Source organism: Lepidochelys olivacea, assembly GCF_965140295.1.
Source record: "Lepidochelys olivacea isolate rLepOli2 genome assembly, chromosome: 1".
Lineage (NCBI taxonomy): Eukaryota > Metazoa > Chordata > Testudines > Cheloniidae > Lepidochelys > Lepidochelys olivacea.
In genome coordinates, this window is record NC_140411.1 from 254,659,932 (window position 1) to 254,673,966 (window position 14,035).

General features: G+C 41.2%; 1 protein-coding gene across 1 annotated transcript in view; it reads right to left on the minus strand.

Annotated features, from left to right (window-relative positions):
- Positions 1-14,035, minus strand: part of NUAK1 (NUAK family kinase 1) — a 59,823-nt gene that overhangs the window by 7,884 nt on the left and 37,904 nt on the right. The window contains exons 3-4 of the mRNA XM_084611048.1: positions 8,314-8,465; positions 6,504-6,569 (exon numbers count right to left, since the gene is read on the minus strand). Coding sequence (XP_084467174.1) covers positions 6,504-6,569; positions 8,314-8,465 — 218 coding nt within the window. The remainder of the gene's footprint in view (positions 1-6,503; positions 6,570-8,313; positions 8,466-14,035) is intronic.

Consider the following 14,035-nt stretch of genomic DNA (forward strand, 5'->3'; position numbering starts at 1 on the left):
TAAAAGACAAAAAAGTAAAAGCAGAGTACTGTAATCAGAAGGCAAAGAGGATTTTTTTTTCAGTGTTTAAAACGTTTTGTTGTTGTTTGCTATTGCAAATACCGACATAATGGCAATGTCTAATCAGCATTTAGGAAAAAGGATGTCCTTGTTAAACATTTTTGACACCCCTCACTCTTTTGCCTTTCTCCGAAACACTCCCCACCCCCAAATGTTCTGCAGCAAAACTAGGGAATGCCAGACTAAAAACCAAAAATAAGCAGCAGGGTGGGGGAGAATGTCCAGGTTTTCTTGATATATCATAAAGGAAAAAAATGGGGGGGTCATGTCCATTTTTTGCTTAAATCCTTGGTCACCTTTAAAATCATATCTATCCCATTTCAAGCTCCCACCTCTAATATTTTGCTGGGGTGTGTGTGTGTGTGTGAGAGAGCAAGAGTCCTGCAGATATTTGCAGCTCCTAAGGTAGTGCTGAAGGAGTAGCTGATTTCTGTTCATTAATAGTACTTTATCCCATTCCAATATAATGATCATTTGAATTTACTCAATATCCCAACTAGTGTATTATCCATCTGTTGTAGCAAAATCAACCCTTAAATAAGTGTGTTTTGTAAAATCTTCATTGGGTGGCTGGAATACCATTGAATGGGGTGTACTACTGCAATCTGCAGACGTAGTCTCATGGCTCAAATTGCACTTAATTGTCCTAAATTCCACTTTCTTATCATGTCACCCTGACTGGCTTGCAGGAAGTTGGTTTTAAGTCTTAAGAAGTGTGTCCTGTCAATCAGAAGAAGAGTGGAACCAATTCAGTGTTAAAACTTTCCTGCTAGTCCCTGAGCTTTGGTTTAGTTCAGGATACAGTTAAGACAGGGGCAGACACTGCACAGTATGCTTCCTTAACAAAACACATTCCCTTAAGGCCATGGAATGTATAAAATGTGTGTATATGTGCATTGACATATATAGGATACACATACCACTCTTCACACCAAGGAACTCCTAGACTTGGGCATTCATGTTTTCATTTTGGCCATTCAGGAAAAGGGTATTTATATTACAATCCACTCCCATAGTCACAGACTGATATTTATCAGCTTTTCCCGTAAAAGCTGTAGTGCCCCCCAAAACAAGATTAATAGAAGCCAAGATTACTTCATGTTCTTGGCACTTAAATGGAGCTAAAGCATTAAGTCAAAAAACCTTCAAAACTGGGAGGTGCTGGCAGCAGACTTTTCTTCCCTTAGCTTCAGGAGGTGTGTGTTACATGTTTACTGTTAACTACAATAAGCTAGATGTAATTTATTGGTTGGTTATAAGTATGGATTGTAAATTCCATGAAGTGTGCATTCATTTAAAGAACTTGGAACAGGTCTTCAGCAGGTATAAATTAGCATGGCTCCAACGACTTCAATGGAGCTATTCTGATTGACATCACATGAGGATCTGGCTCTTTGTATTTCAATGCAGACTAAAATATATTTGGTCCACTGAAGCAGATGAATGACTGAAGAATTTACATGCTAGGGGTGAAATTTTCAAGAATTACATGTATCTACTGTGAACAAACCGCCTGTTCTGCATATATGTAATCCCCATGGGTTACCAACACTTATTCTGGCTTGTTTCCATTTTAAAGCCCAATAGAAGGTGCAGTTAGCAGCTTCTTGTCACTACTACACTTACATTTTTCTCTCCTGCTGTCACTCTGTGTCATTTTAAGTTTACCATATCAACAGGAGTTTTGGTCTTTTGGTGCTGCCTTAGCTCTACTGTCTTTCTAGACATTTATTGCACAGGCACATATGGGGGATGATTGTGAAAGAGGGTGACCCCCTCCCTATTGGTACAAAAGGCATTGGTGGGAGAGCTAAGGGGAGCAGCAGAAGGGGTAGCTGATTGGGAAGATCTATGTATACAGTGTTATTGCAGCCATGTTGGTCCCAGGATATTAGAGAGACAAAGTTGGTGAGGATTCATTGTTTATTGGACTAACTTCTGTTGGTGAGAGAGACAAATTTCGAGCTAGACAGAGCTGAAGAAGAGCTCTGTGTAGCTCAGAAGTTTATCTGACTCATCCACAGAAGTTGATCCAATAAAAGATAGATCCTCGCAAGGTGGGTGATGTCATATGACATACAGAGGCTCTCAGGTCCCAACATTCCACACAACGTTCAAATTAATGAGAGCTGGAGGAGCAGCAGTGAGAGGGAGGGAGGGAGCTCTGTTATTTGGACCAAGGTCTGAAGCCCAAAGTAGTAATAAAGTCATTTTAAGTAAATTGTATTGCTAGCAGCTGGGAAGTGAGTCAGAACAGGGAGAGGCTAATATTTGTTGCACGAACTCACGCTTCATTACCACGTGACTTAAAGTGACTACTGCTTTATGTATATCACAAGGTATACAATGCAATAAAGATTGTAAAATAATTTCAACATAGCAGACTGTGCTGACTTGGGAAGTCCTGGGTGGGATCAACTCATGGGATTCCACCCCATTTTTCTGCTCCAGGATGCAGATGGTCAATATCCTGGGAGAACCCTTTTTGAGCATGGACCTGTGACTCTGTTCCAGAGGCAGGGAAGTTCAGTGATCAATTTGCTGGTAACACTTTGGTGAAATCTGACAGGTTTCATCATTATCAGTTTCCTTGCTTAGTTTATATATATATATATTTCCTGACATAACAGACTGTCCATATTTGTTATGATCATTTATTGGTACTGTAGTAGTGTCTAAGGGCCTCATTCATGGATCTGGACTGCCGCTGTGCTAGGTGATGTCAGCACCATTATTGACATGCAGAATAGTAACACTTTGGGTCCAAATAACACTGTGGTTCAGTTCAGAGGTCTTAGCATCATCATACTTCACAGAGTTATGTGATTTCTCCATGAGATTCTGTGGTAAGGCACAATTTACCAAGAAACTGATTATGCAGCCATTTGCTCCGAAAATGCAACATAATACTGACTGCAAAGGACATTAAGTACTAAGCTATAGGACTGCACTGGTCAGTTCTAAGCCAAAACTAGTAAGGTTGTTTTTCTTTACTTCCAAAGGATCTGAGCACACAATCCTTCTCATGAGTGACTGAACCAAGACATTATTTATGATTTAATATGTATCAGCTCCCCCCATTTCAGGGAGTGTTCAAGAAATGGTTTTCAGGGAACACCACCACCTCAGAAAGTCCTTTGGTAATCTAACCACATAATTTAGACCAGAGGCCCCTACACACTCTGGTCTGTGGAACAGTGGGGATCTTCCCAACAGTCTGCACCCCAGTGATTTGTCAATCTTCAAACATTGATGCTTCCTGTTTGTTGTACTTCAGTCCACGACTCTTAAGTTTCCAGAGACTTTACTAGCTAATTAAACTCAAAAACCCAATTACCTCTATGCACACTGTTCATCTGCCTCATGACTTAAATTTAATCAGATCAAATTTAAGGATGGCTCCAAAGTTGGCAGCGTATCAAATGGAAAGGATAGAATAAAATAGCTAAGTGACTCCTTGAGCTCAGAGAGTAATTTCTAATAGATAAAATGTTCTTCACTTCCTGTCCTAAAAGCACTGTAGGGTGCTACTGTACATTGTTCTGGTTTCTTATAATGACATTTTATTAGATGTAAGCTGTTAACATAATGGATGAATAGGACGATTGTGTAATCTGCACTATATGTGTCACTAGTTATTTGAAAAGTTTATACTTTGCAACCCCGTGAACAAAGTGGTTCCTTTTTATATACATTTCTTACAACCAATTAGTAAAATTTGTGAAGTGCTTTGGGATCTACTGATGAAATAAAAAATATAAATATTAGTTCATGAGGATGGGCGTCTTAGAAAGACAGAAAACAGTAAGTCTCATCCCATTTTAGTAGACGTGTTTCCACTGAGCATCCAAAACCAGCTGCCCCTTCCTAAAGCCCCAAACTGCACATTTCTCTCTTTCTGCATAAGTCATGTATAAATATTTTCAGAATCAGGGCCTGTTAGAGTGACTCAACTGAAAATAAATAATTTACAGCTCCAGATGTGTTTCCTTGCCAACAAACATTGTTTATGAAACAGAAAAAAAAGGGGAAATAAAACCCTGTGTCACTAACATAGAAACCACAATAACAAATTCTAACCCCAAAGTATCAAAGCAAATAGCAACTGTCTGTTTTACATCAAGTACTGGAAGTAGTTCTCAATGTGGTAGGTAAGGTACAAAAAACCCTCCCTCAGAGGAATCCAAATTCAAACACCATTGATAGTGGGATTGTGAAATATAAACCGTTTCCAAATCCCAATCCTTAAACCTCAAGAGCTTCTTTGTTTAAATATAGGCACCATGAGAAAGCAAGACAGCTTATAGCCACCTGTGTGTATAATCATGCCCATGCATATTTGCACATATAGAGATGTGCATTACTTTTAGCAAAGGAATGAGTGAGGAAGAACTGAAAATATGCAAAAGGCACACAGATGGTAGGCTAAACAGAATCTAATCCAACAAAGGGGGTCCTTGAGAAAACAGGCTATGAATACCCCAAGTTGTTCTTTACTGGGAGCTGTAGGAAATTATTAAAAGATTCATCAGCTACTAACATTTCTTCAGGTATTCTATAAACACAGGATTTATGTTAAAGCACCACTGCGGTATTTGACATGTCTGGAGCCCCAGCGTGAAATCCTGGCCACAAGTTTTTCCACTGACACTAGTGGGGCTAGGATTTCACCCCCACCCTGCAAACTCTTGCTCACAAGAGCAGCCCTGGCTCATACCCATCAAAGTCAACAGGATGCTTCATGTCAGTGAGGACTTGCAGGATCAGGCCCCTATTTACTTTCTGACTAGCATCTATCCAGCTTCCAAAAATAGCATCAACCACTGTAGTATCTGAGGAAAAAAATCTGTGATTTTGAAGTGCTTGGATCACACTGAGTTTGGGTATTATTCACCTCTCACTGGGGTGTAAATCAGGATTAAGTCTCTTGAAATCAGAAGAGTTGAAGTGGTATAAAACAGACATAAAGAGAGAATCAGGCCTTTTGTCTTGATGCAATTTCCTACAGACTTGAGAAAATGACTGTTTTGTATGGGATGAACCCAGCCCACTCCATTTAACAAATTCCCCAAATTCTTCTTCTCTCTCAAAAAATCTGTGATGAGCTGGGAAGATTGTTTGGTACGTAATGCTGAAAGAGAGGCCATCCTGCATGCAGAAGCCTGGACCACATGCAATGTCCTAGAAAGGCTATTTTTTGTTTTCAGTACTATTAAAAGGGGTGGTGGGGCTGCCAGCATTGGGGACACTATTGGTGCATAATGGGAGAGATTGACTCAAGCACGACAACCCTGATGTTAACAACAAACGTTCAAGTGTTGCATAGGACGTGCCCTCTGTAAAATACTATTTTTAGAAACTGCATATTTATGTGTCTTTAATCCACCCGTTGATCCAAGGTAGCTTCTGTCATCAGTTTTACACAGATGGTAACTACCATATGTTATTGTCTATTTCCATTTCCATTGTGCATACATTTAAACTGAATAGGGTCTCTTCAGTATGATGCACAAAAGGCAGAGCAGGGAGCACAGTGACAATCAGTAGAGAGACAGGACAGAGAACTGATGAAGACAAAACTTGAGCTGTTGGGATAGTAGGCTGTGTAGATGGCTTCCTGATTGCTTCGTTTTGTTAATTAAGCCATAAGGCACAACAGCCAGTGGGCAGTATCTATCATCTGCCTCTCTGTTTGTCCATAGATCTATACACCTACCCAATCTATGCTGCATCAGGAGAGGACGGTGACTGTATGCCTCATGCATGTGAACTGACACCAAGCTGAAGGTGAAACAGGTTCACCATCTGGGAACTTCGCTAATCTCTCAGAACTGCATTACTTATCTTGTCTTATGGCTATTATTAAAAAGAAGAAGAAAGGAAAGAAGGTCATTCCCATGCTTTCACTGGGGATTATTGACATGGACAGGACATCACTGGTCGCCGGTCAAAAAGCTACATTTGTGTCTGGAGTTCTAAGACCATTTCCTAATGAAGCACATGTGCTTTACTAGGTTTATTTTGAAACTCTTATTTGCTTATTTTCCAGACGTGATCAAAAGGACATTCGGAGTGTTCTGTAGGAGGCACTTGAACCCTCTAGGCTAAGAAAGTTTTTTCGAGCCCTAGCAGCAGCCAGCAATAATACCATTTGTAATGTAAACTGTACCGCTTTAAACACTCTGCTGTCTTCCACTGGCAAATTAATATTGCTTTGGGAACTGAGCCCCTTGAGTGGCAAGAAGGGTTTCTCCGCAAAATTATCCAAAACTCCATTTAGCACTTCAGGCTAACCATACACAGTACTCTCTCTCCTCAACCTCCCATCTGCTCAGTTACTTGCCAGTTGCTGTTGCTATAATACTGGACTCTATCACACCTTGGATAAAAATTGCTATGGAACTTGCAAATCCATTCAGAGAAGAGGACAGAAAGAACCTTACCTTAATGTTAAAATTGTCATCAAGAAGGATGTTTTCCAGTTTTAAATCCCTATGGACAACACCGTTCTGAAATGAAGAACAAAAAAAAAAAAAAGGGGGGGGTGGGGGGGAGAATATTGGACAGGTTAAAGAACTGAATCATCAGGGTGGTCTTTGTATCTACAATTCAGGGCTGAGTTTGCTGTCGTAACACTCACGGCCCAGTGACTAGTGACAGGAGATGTATTAGTCACTTGCTGTGTGGTTAAGAGAAGAATGACTGGAATCTGTCCTCCCACAAAGCCTGTAAAACAGCAGGGGGATTCTTTTCGGAACTTAATTCCAACTCCTATCCTACCCCCACTGTGTGAAAGAAATATATTCTTCCCAGGCACCAGAAAAAAGAATCTGTCAATGACATTAGTCCTTAGAAAAGCTCTAATTCCTCCAGTGTGCAGCCATTTGGGCAAGGGGAGTTATAACCCTCTGAATGCATCCGATGAAGTGAGCTGTAGCTCACGAAAGCTTACGCTCAAATAAATTTGTTAGTCTTTAAGGTGCCACAAGTCCTCCTTTTCTTTTTGCGAATCCTCAAAGACTGCTACTGCCCGCAAATGTTAGGGATGGAAATTAACAAAAAGGATTTAAGTCACAGCATCTTATTCCTAAAGTTCTAAAAACTAACCATGCACAAAAGGCTTCAATGTATTTTCTGTGCTGTATAATGTGGATTTTGCAAACCTCCCTTACTTAGCAGAATTCAAAGGGAGATTAAAATGTTTTAAAATTCTAACAGAAAGGCTGCACTAGCTGCTTGTTGGCTTTAGTATGGTGCATATTTTGGCTCTACACCTCCAAGGCCCACAGGAGGAAGGATGGTCCCATGGTTGGGGCACTGGCCTAGGAGACCCAAGTTCAATTCCTTGTTCTGCTACGGATCTCCTGTGTGACCTTGGGCAAGTCACTTAACCTCTCTGTGCCTCAGTTCCCCATCTGTAAAAATGGGGGTGATAATGCTTCCCTGCCTCAGTAGGTTCCGGAGAGGAGATGGGCACTGCTGAGATAAAAGCAACACCCGCTGAAATGTCATGAACATAACATCCTTATGACTGTATCAGTCACAGGGTATGTGGACAACCAGGGCCTGTAAGGGAAGATGAAGGGCCCATGAAGTTAATCAGCCTGATGCTTGTTTTCATGGCTTAAATTGTCCTTCAGAGGCATGCCATGAAGGATAAAGGCAAGAACAAAGGGAATCCTTCTGATGCTCCTATTATATCTGGAGCAGTTACTTTTGGGTAACTTAAATGACTCCATGACAGGTATTCTCACTTTCTTCCCCTCTCAAAAGAGTTTCCTTGTTCTGAAGTTGCACATTTACACCTCTGCTCTGCGTTTGTTTGTTTTTTTAATTGTATATATTGTACCTTATTCTTCTGTCAAAAATTGTTCTGAATTCAATTTACAGGAAAACTATCAATCCTTTTCTATGAGCTGTGTCACTAAGTGGTCTTTCTTCTACAGAAAGCTAGTGGAGTATTCTGTTACCTAAGGAGAAAATCTTCAAAAGCGCCAATGGGAGTTAGGCTTGGTGTAAGGGAGTTAGCTGGTGGAAATGGACCTAGGTGCGGATATGGCCTTTAGTCTCTAAACATGTGTGGTGAACTAGTGAAATATTTACACTTGTGATATCTTGCTGTACACATAAAATACCTGCTGCTGGACTCTCCCACTTCAGCAGCTGAACATTTTTACCTCACTGGTCCTTTTAAGCATGAGAGTCACTGTTAAAGCCTCAAATAGTTACGTTAACACCAAATGCTGTACTCACCTTGTGACAGTAATGTACAGCAGAGACAATCTGCCGGAAGAAGTGTCTTGTCTCCCTCTCACTCAGCCTCCGCCTCTCGCTGATGTAATCATACAACTCCCCTTTGCTTGCATACTCCATGATTATCACAATCTTATCTTTATTTTCAAACACTGCAGAGGCAATAAAAAAGATAATAAACTGTTCATTTGATAGATTTAAAATTGACACTTAAAAGGGGGAAGAGAATACAAATGATCTGGGGTATCTGATGCACCGTCACTGGAGCATGGAGAGGTTTCCAATATACTGCCACCAACATGCTTGGCAAAGGTATGGACTAGTCAAGTGCATTGGTTCTCAACTTGGAGGTCACAATCCTGAGGGGATCATGAACAGGTCAAGGGAAGGAGGGTTGTAACTACCCTCACTGTCTCTACAGCTAGATGGGAGGAGGATCCTGACACTGTAATATGGGGTATGAACAAGACCACTAGGCTCTATCAGTCTGAGCAAAGTACTAGAGCCAGGAACTCCTGAGTTCTAATCCCAGGTTTGACAATGACATTCTGTATCCATGTGAAACACACTTAACCGATCTGCAAGACTGGTATTGCACATCTTTTGAAGAACCTAAATTATGTGGCATGCTAGAGAAACAAGGCAGAACTGAAATGCAAGTGATGAGCCCACAGACCTACCTTCATGCCCGGACATCTTCCGTGAGCCAACACTGCACCAGATTCAACCCTTGCCTAAATTATCTTTTCAAATGCTTACCCAAACAAATCATGTTACTCCAGGAGCTGCCTAGGGAGAGAGGCTGGTTCACAGGGCTAGGAGTCAGGAATTCCTGGCATTAGAGTCCCAGCTCTGACCATAAGTCTCACTGTGGCCCTGAGCATTTGCTTAGGGACAAATAATTCTCAACTCACTGGCACTGATGTAAATCCCAGAATAACTCCACTAAAGACAGAAACAATACCCACCTCAGAGGGGTGTCATAAAGATTAGTTACTGCTTGTAGAGATACAGTGTAAAGCACTCATCATTACTATGATTATTCAAAAATACAGATCACTTAAGACACATATATTAAGTATTAGTTAAACAACAAGAAAGATTAGGTCTGAGCTGTTTGCTGCAGGCATAATTAAAGGACTTGTGATAAAGGCAAAGGCACTTAATGTTCTACACTTGTTCATATTATAAATCATTACTGCTACTAGGTATCATTTTGTTCAGTTAAAGCAAGCTTTTTCCCTACTATTACTATTGTGTACTAACAGTGCCATTGAATAGCACATAAAGATAAAAGGGCCTGATTCTGTTTCCCTGCACCATGTGTCATCAATTACAGCAATGCAAAATTAGTGTAAAGCCATTCCAGTTTGGCAGTGAAGAATCAGGCCCAAAGAGTTCTAGGAGTCATATCTTTAACCAAAAAGAGTTCTGCAAACAGGTTTCTATTTATTTCCAGTAGTAATACAGTCCAGACCCCTCAGTCACACTATCAATCTGTTGCTTTCCTGGTCTGAAAGAAGTCTTTTGTAACCATGACTCATAATATGCTTAGAGACTATTGGATATGTGATTTTATAAATCAAACAATACATAAATAACCAGTTAGGTCTTAAATGTGTCAAATTCATGAAAAATTATTTTACTGCCTCTATTTACCATAAATATTTCATATGTTTGATGTTTTTCATTAGAATTGAAAACAGCCACGCTAGCACACATTTAAAGGCCACTTCAAAGGGGTTTTGAAGTTATACTGTTAACTTTTATTAGATACATTACAGTAGTGAGCCAGGGCCGCATTGCACTAGGTGCTGTACAAACACAGACAGACAAAGACCTGGCTCTTGTCCTAAAGAGCTCACAGTCACAAAGAAACATGCCCTCCTCCACTTGTTTAAATTGGTGAAATCAATGGACCAATGCCAGTTTCCATCAGCTGAAGCTCTGGCCTTAAGGGTTTATGTATAATGTAGAAATATTTTTGTTTAACAATTGTATTACATATTTAGCATACAGGGGGAGTCTGGGATGTCTGCAGGAGGGGTTCATTTCCTTACTGTTGCCTGTCCTTCTCCCAGGAAGAGGCTATGCCTGTGACTGACTTTACTATCACAATTCTAGGTTTTGTTAATTATTACTTAATTGCATGTGTGCACTATTCTGAACTTCAGTGGGAGGGCTGGCTGCTCAGCACCTACAGCTCTCACACATACAGCGTGCGTATGTGTGTGTGTGGGGGGGGAGGTTGGCTATCAAATATTTGTGACTGCCTTGAAACTCAACATTCTGTAAAGGCAAATGCATGGCCACTGATAAGAACTCCAGAAAGCTTATCTTCATGGACATAAAAGTTTACAAAGGACTAGATTGTGCCTTTAGTGATCAGCTCTGTACTGGGTGTGAGTTAGGAGCTGCCACACAGCCCTGGAAGGGATTCTGGCTGACTCAGCTAGGACATCTCCTGGGGCCTTGGGGAAGGTGAAAATAGGAGTTCTGCCACCCTTTGAAAGCTCTGCCATCCTGTGTGCACTTCTCTCCAGCTCCTTTGGCTGGTACGGAACAGGCACATGGCTACGGTTCTGCTTTCACCCATTCTTCCCTGCCTCCTCTGTGTGAATGCCACCGGCACTAGCCTCAAGCAATGCCTGTGCTCACCATCCTGCAAGTCGGGTTTGTGCCACCTTTGTCTCTTGTGCACCTGTGCAGGGCCAACTGCAGTCTGGCCCACAGTGTATACTATCACACCTGTATGTTCACCGTAGTATGTGACATGACTGCTCCTTCAGAGCTCAGTCCTGTAAGGTCCTGTGCTGTGTGCCATCGACTGCCACTGACTCCACTGAGAGTTCATGAAAACTAAACATTTAAACTAACAAAACAGGCCGTGACTAGTTTCAAATTGCCACACTGCTTTGGCTGATACATAAAATTTCCTCTGACTCTGACAATCTACTGTACACGCAGGAAACACTGTATCTGGCCTAGAGAACCACAGTTCACTTTAGAAGGTATTGAATTTCCTTTTATATCATACTATGGGGCAAGACCACGCTGGCAGTGAAACTTCCTCCAAAGTAACGAGGTTACAGGGGGTCTTCCAAACCAGTGCTATTCTGGACCCGTACAACTCAAATGTTGTCTTCCAACATGGCCATTAGTATTTTAAGGAACAGACTTCAGCTTTTGCAGCTCAGTGTGAAGCTGCAGCTCCCAACACACAGATAGTTTTTATTCTTGGGCTTTGTCTCTTGTCCCCTCACACCTTGTCATTAAATTCTACAAGCCAAAACCTCTCTGCAGTTCTTTCTAAATCCCCCTAGACTTCAGCCAAATGGCTCTGATAAAAGGGAAAGGGAACTGCCAGATAAAATTGGCCACTGACTTGTCTGCTGGCCTTACAGTACCCTGAAGCATAGACTCCTGCCAGTGATTACATCCTACATGCATCCTCATTAACAATAACCTTCGGAAACGAGAAGAGCTGTCTCTGGATGGATTATACTACAATATCCTCTCCAAGAATGACAGACTGATAGTCTCTGGAAAGGACCCAACTTCATATGTGTTCTATACAAAAGCATTCTGACGTGTTATTGATACAGCATTAATGAGTGCACCCATATCTCTAAGCACAGAGACAGTTGCTAACTAATCACTATTCAGCCCAGGAAGGGAGAAAAGAATCATCCTTTACGCTTAGATAATACACTAAAAATACATGAATTCAACATTTTGAATCAGAAGTCAGTTCACAAACGGCTACTGAACAATGTACCAGGCTTTATTGTGTACTACATATACAATTAGACTGGCCAAATTCACCACTGATATAAGTGGGCCAAGATCCACTGATCTCCATGGAGTTTCACTCAAAACAAGAGTGAATTCTGCCCATGAATGTGCAAGCATACAATGAGGCTTGATTAATCCCAATGGGTTTGCAACTTTTTTCTGACTAATAATATTGAATCTAACAGATTGTTGTGCATACATGCTGCTTGAGGGCTAGCAGCTCTGAGTAGGGGGTGGTTTGTAGCTGTACTGCCTCCAGGAAGCATTGTGGGCACCCCTTTGTGAGCAGCCAGCTAGCATGTGTCTGAGGGGCATGCACTCCAAGGGGAATTAGCAGGCAGAACACTGAGCCCATGAGAATGTTAACCATGGCACAGGGGCATAAGTGGAAAGACTCCTTTTGCCTTGGGACACCCTCCACTGTGACTCAGGATGTCACAAAAGCGGTTTGATGCCACTAAACATGGTAACTTCCTGGTGTCTCATGGCTGATCTTTTGATACATGGATTTATTGAAGTTGTGCCTTAGCAACTTGACCATTTAAGTTTTGTCAAATTTTCCTTTACATTCAGGTTTCAGATATTTCTAATTCCATGACCAAATTTCCCTCTCAACTAAAATTTGACATCCAGTTTGAGTCTTGGTCCAAGAATATTTCCCTGTAATTACACAGAAGCATATATAGACGGTCTTTGATTTGAGAAAGGCACATTATTATTTATATAACATTTTAAATGCTTTTTATTCTTCTCTAGCAAGCAGAGCTTATGTTTTAAAAGCTAAATTTGGGAAATACTAAATCTCTACTATGAATTTCTGCCTTGGGAGGAAAAACATATTGGATTCAATCTATATATGAGCATTTCAATACCTAGCATCCTGGATTCACTGCACTGTCTTCTGAAGGATGTGTTGATGCATATCATTTATCTCCATGAAGGACACTTTTCATAGGGACATAACCCTTTGACTTACATTGACACTGTAGAAGCTCTCTCAACAAAACCAAAACGGAATAAGCACAGAATAGGCAGCAGTACCTCTCTGCACTGTGGCATCAGTACATCAAGGACTCCCCACTGCAACACAGAGGAAACCTTTCAAGCACAGATTCCTTGGCATACAGACCTTTCCATCCCACCTGGGACATCCCTGCATACATCCTTGCCCCCCCCCCCATGCATCCTTGGCCTCCACACCTTTACTCACACCTTGGCCCTCACATCCTTATTCTCCCCCTGCATTCAGATTTCAATGCTCTAATTTCTACATAAAAAATTATTACCAGTTTAGAACAATCACCAACACATATCACCCATTTGCATAAGTTCTCCTGAACGTTACAGAGAAGCATAGCACCTTCTTGGCCCCATGCTCCATTTGCAGTCTGCCACTGTACTTTATTGCTTACATACACCAATACACAGTCCTATACAGTGTAATGAAAGCCACACCTACCCTACATTAATCACCAAAACACCTGAGCACATACCCAATAAACAGGAGTGTACAATGGTTGCTCTGGATGAGGGTGGAGATGGTGGTAGAAAGGACATAGCTAGATTGAGAAGGGGAAGTAATGAGTGGAACGGAAATGCATGGCTTTGTTACTTATTTCCTTACTTTCTAGGGTTCACATGAGTGCGATATGCAATCTGAACTCAGAGATAAAGAGTCCAACATTAAACATTCTCTGAAAGTAGTGTTTGTATGGGAATATCTATCTAGATATTTACATGTATCTTCATACATGATACAACATTGGGTGTGTGGGTGTGTGCACGCACATGCACCAAATGTAGTTTGAGAAATATTTGCCCCAAGAAAATAATGTGATTGTGAGTTGGGGGAAGGGAGGAGGGCATTAACTAAATGCAGGATTTATTTACTGCAAATAATAATGAGGTAATAAATATGCTACCCTGT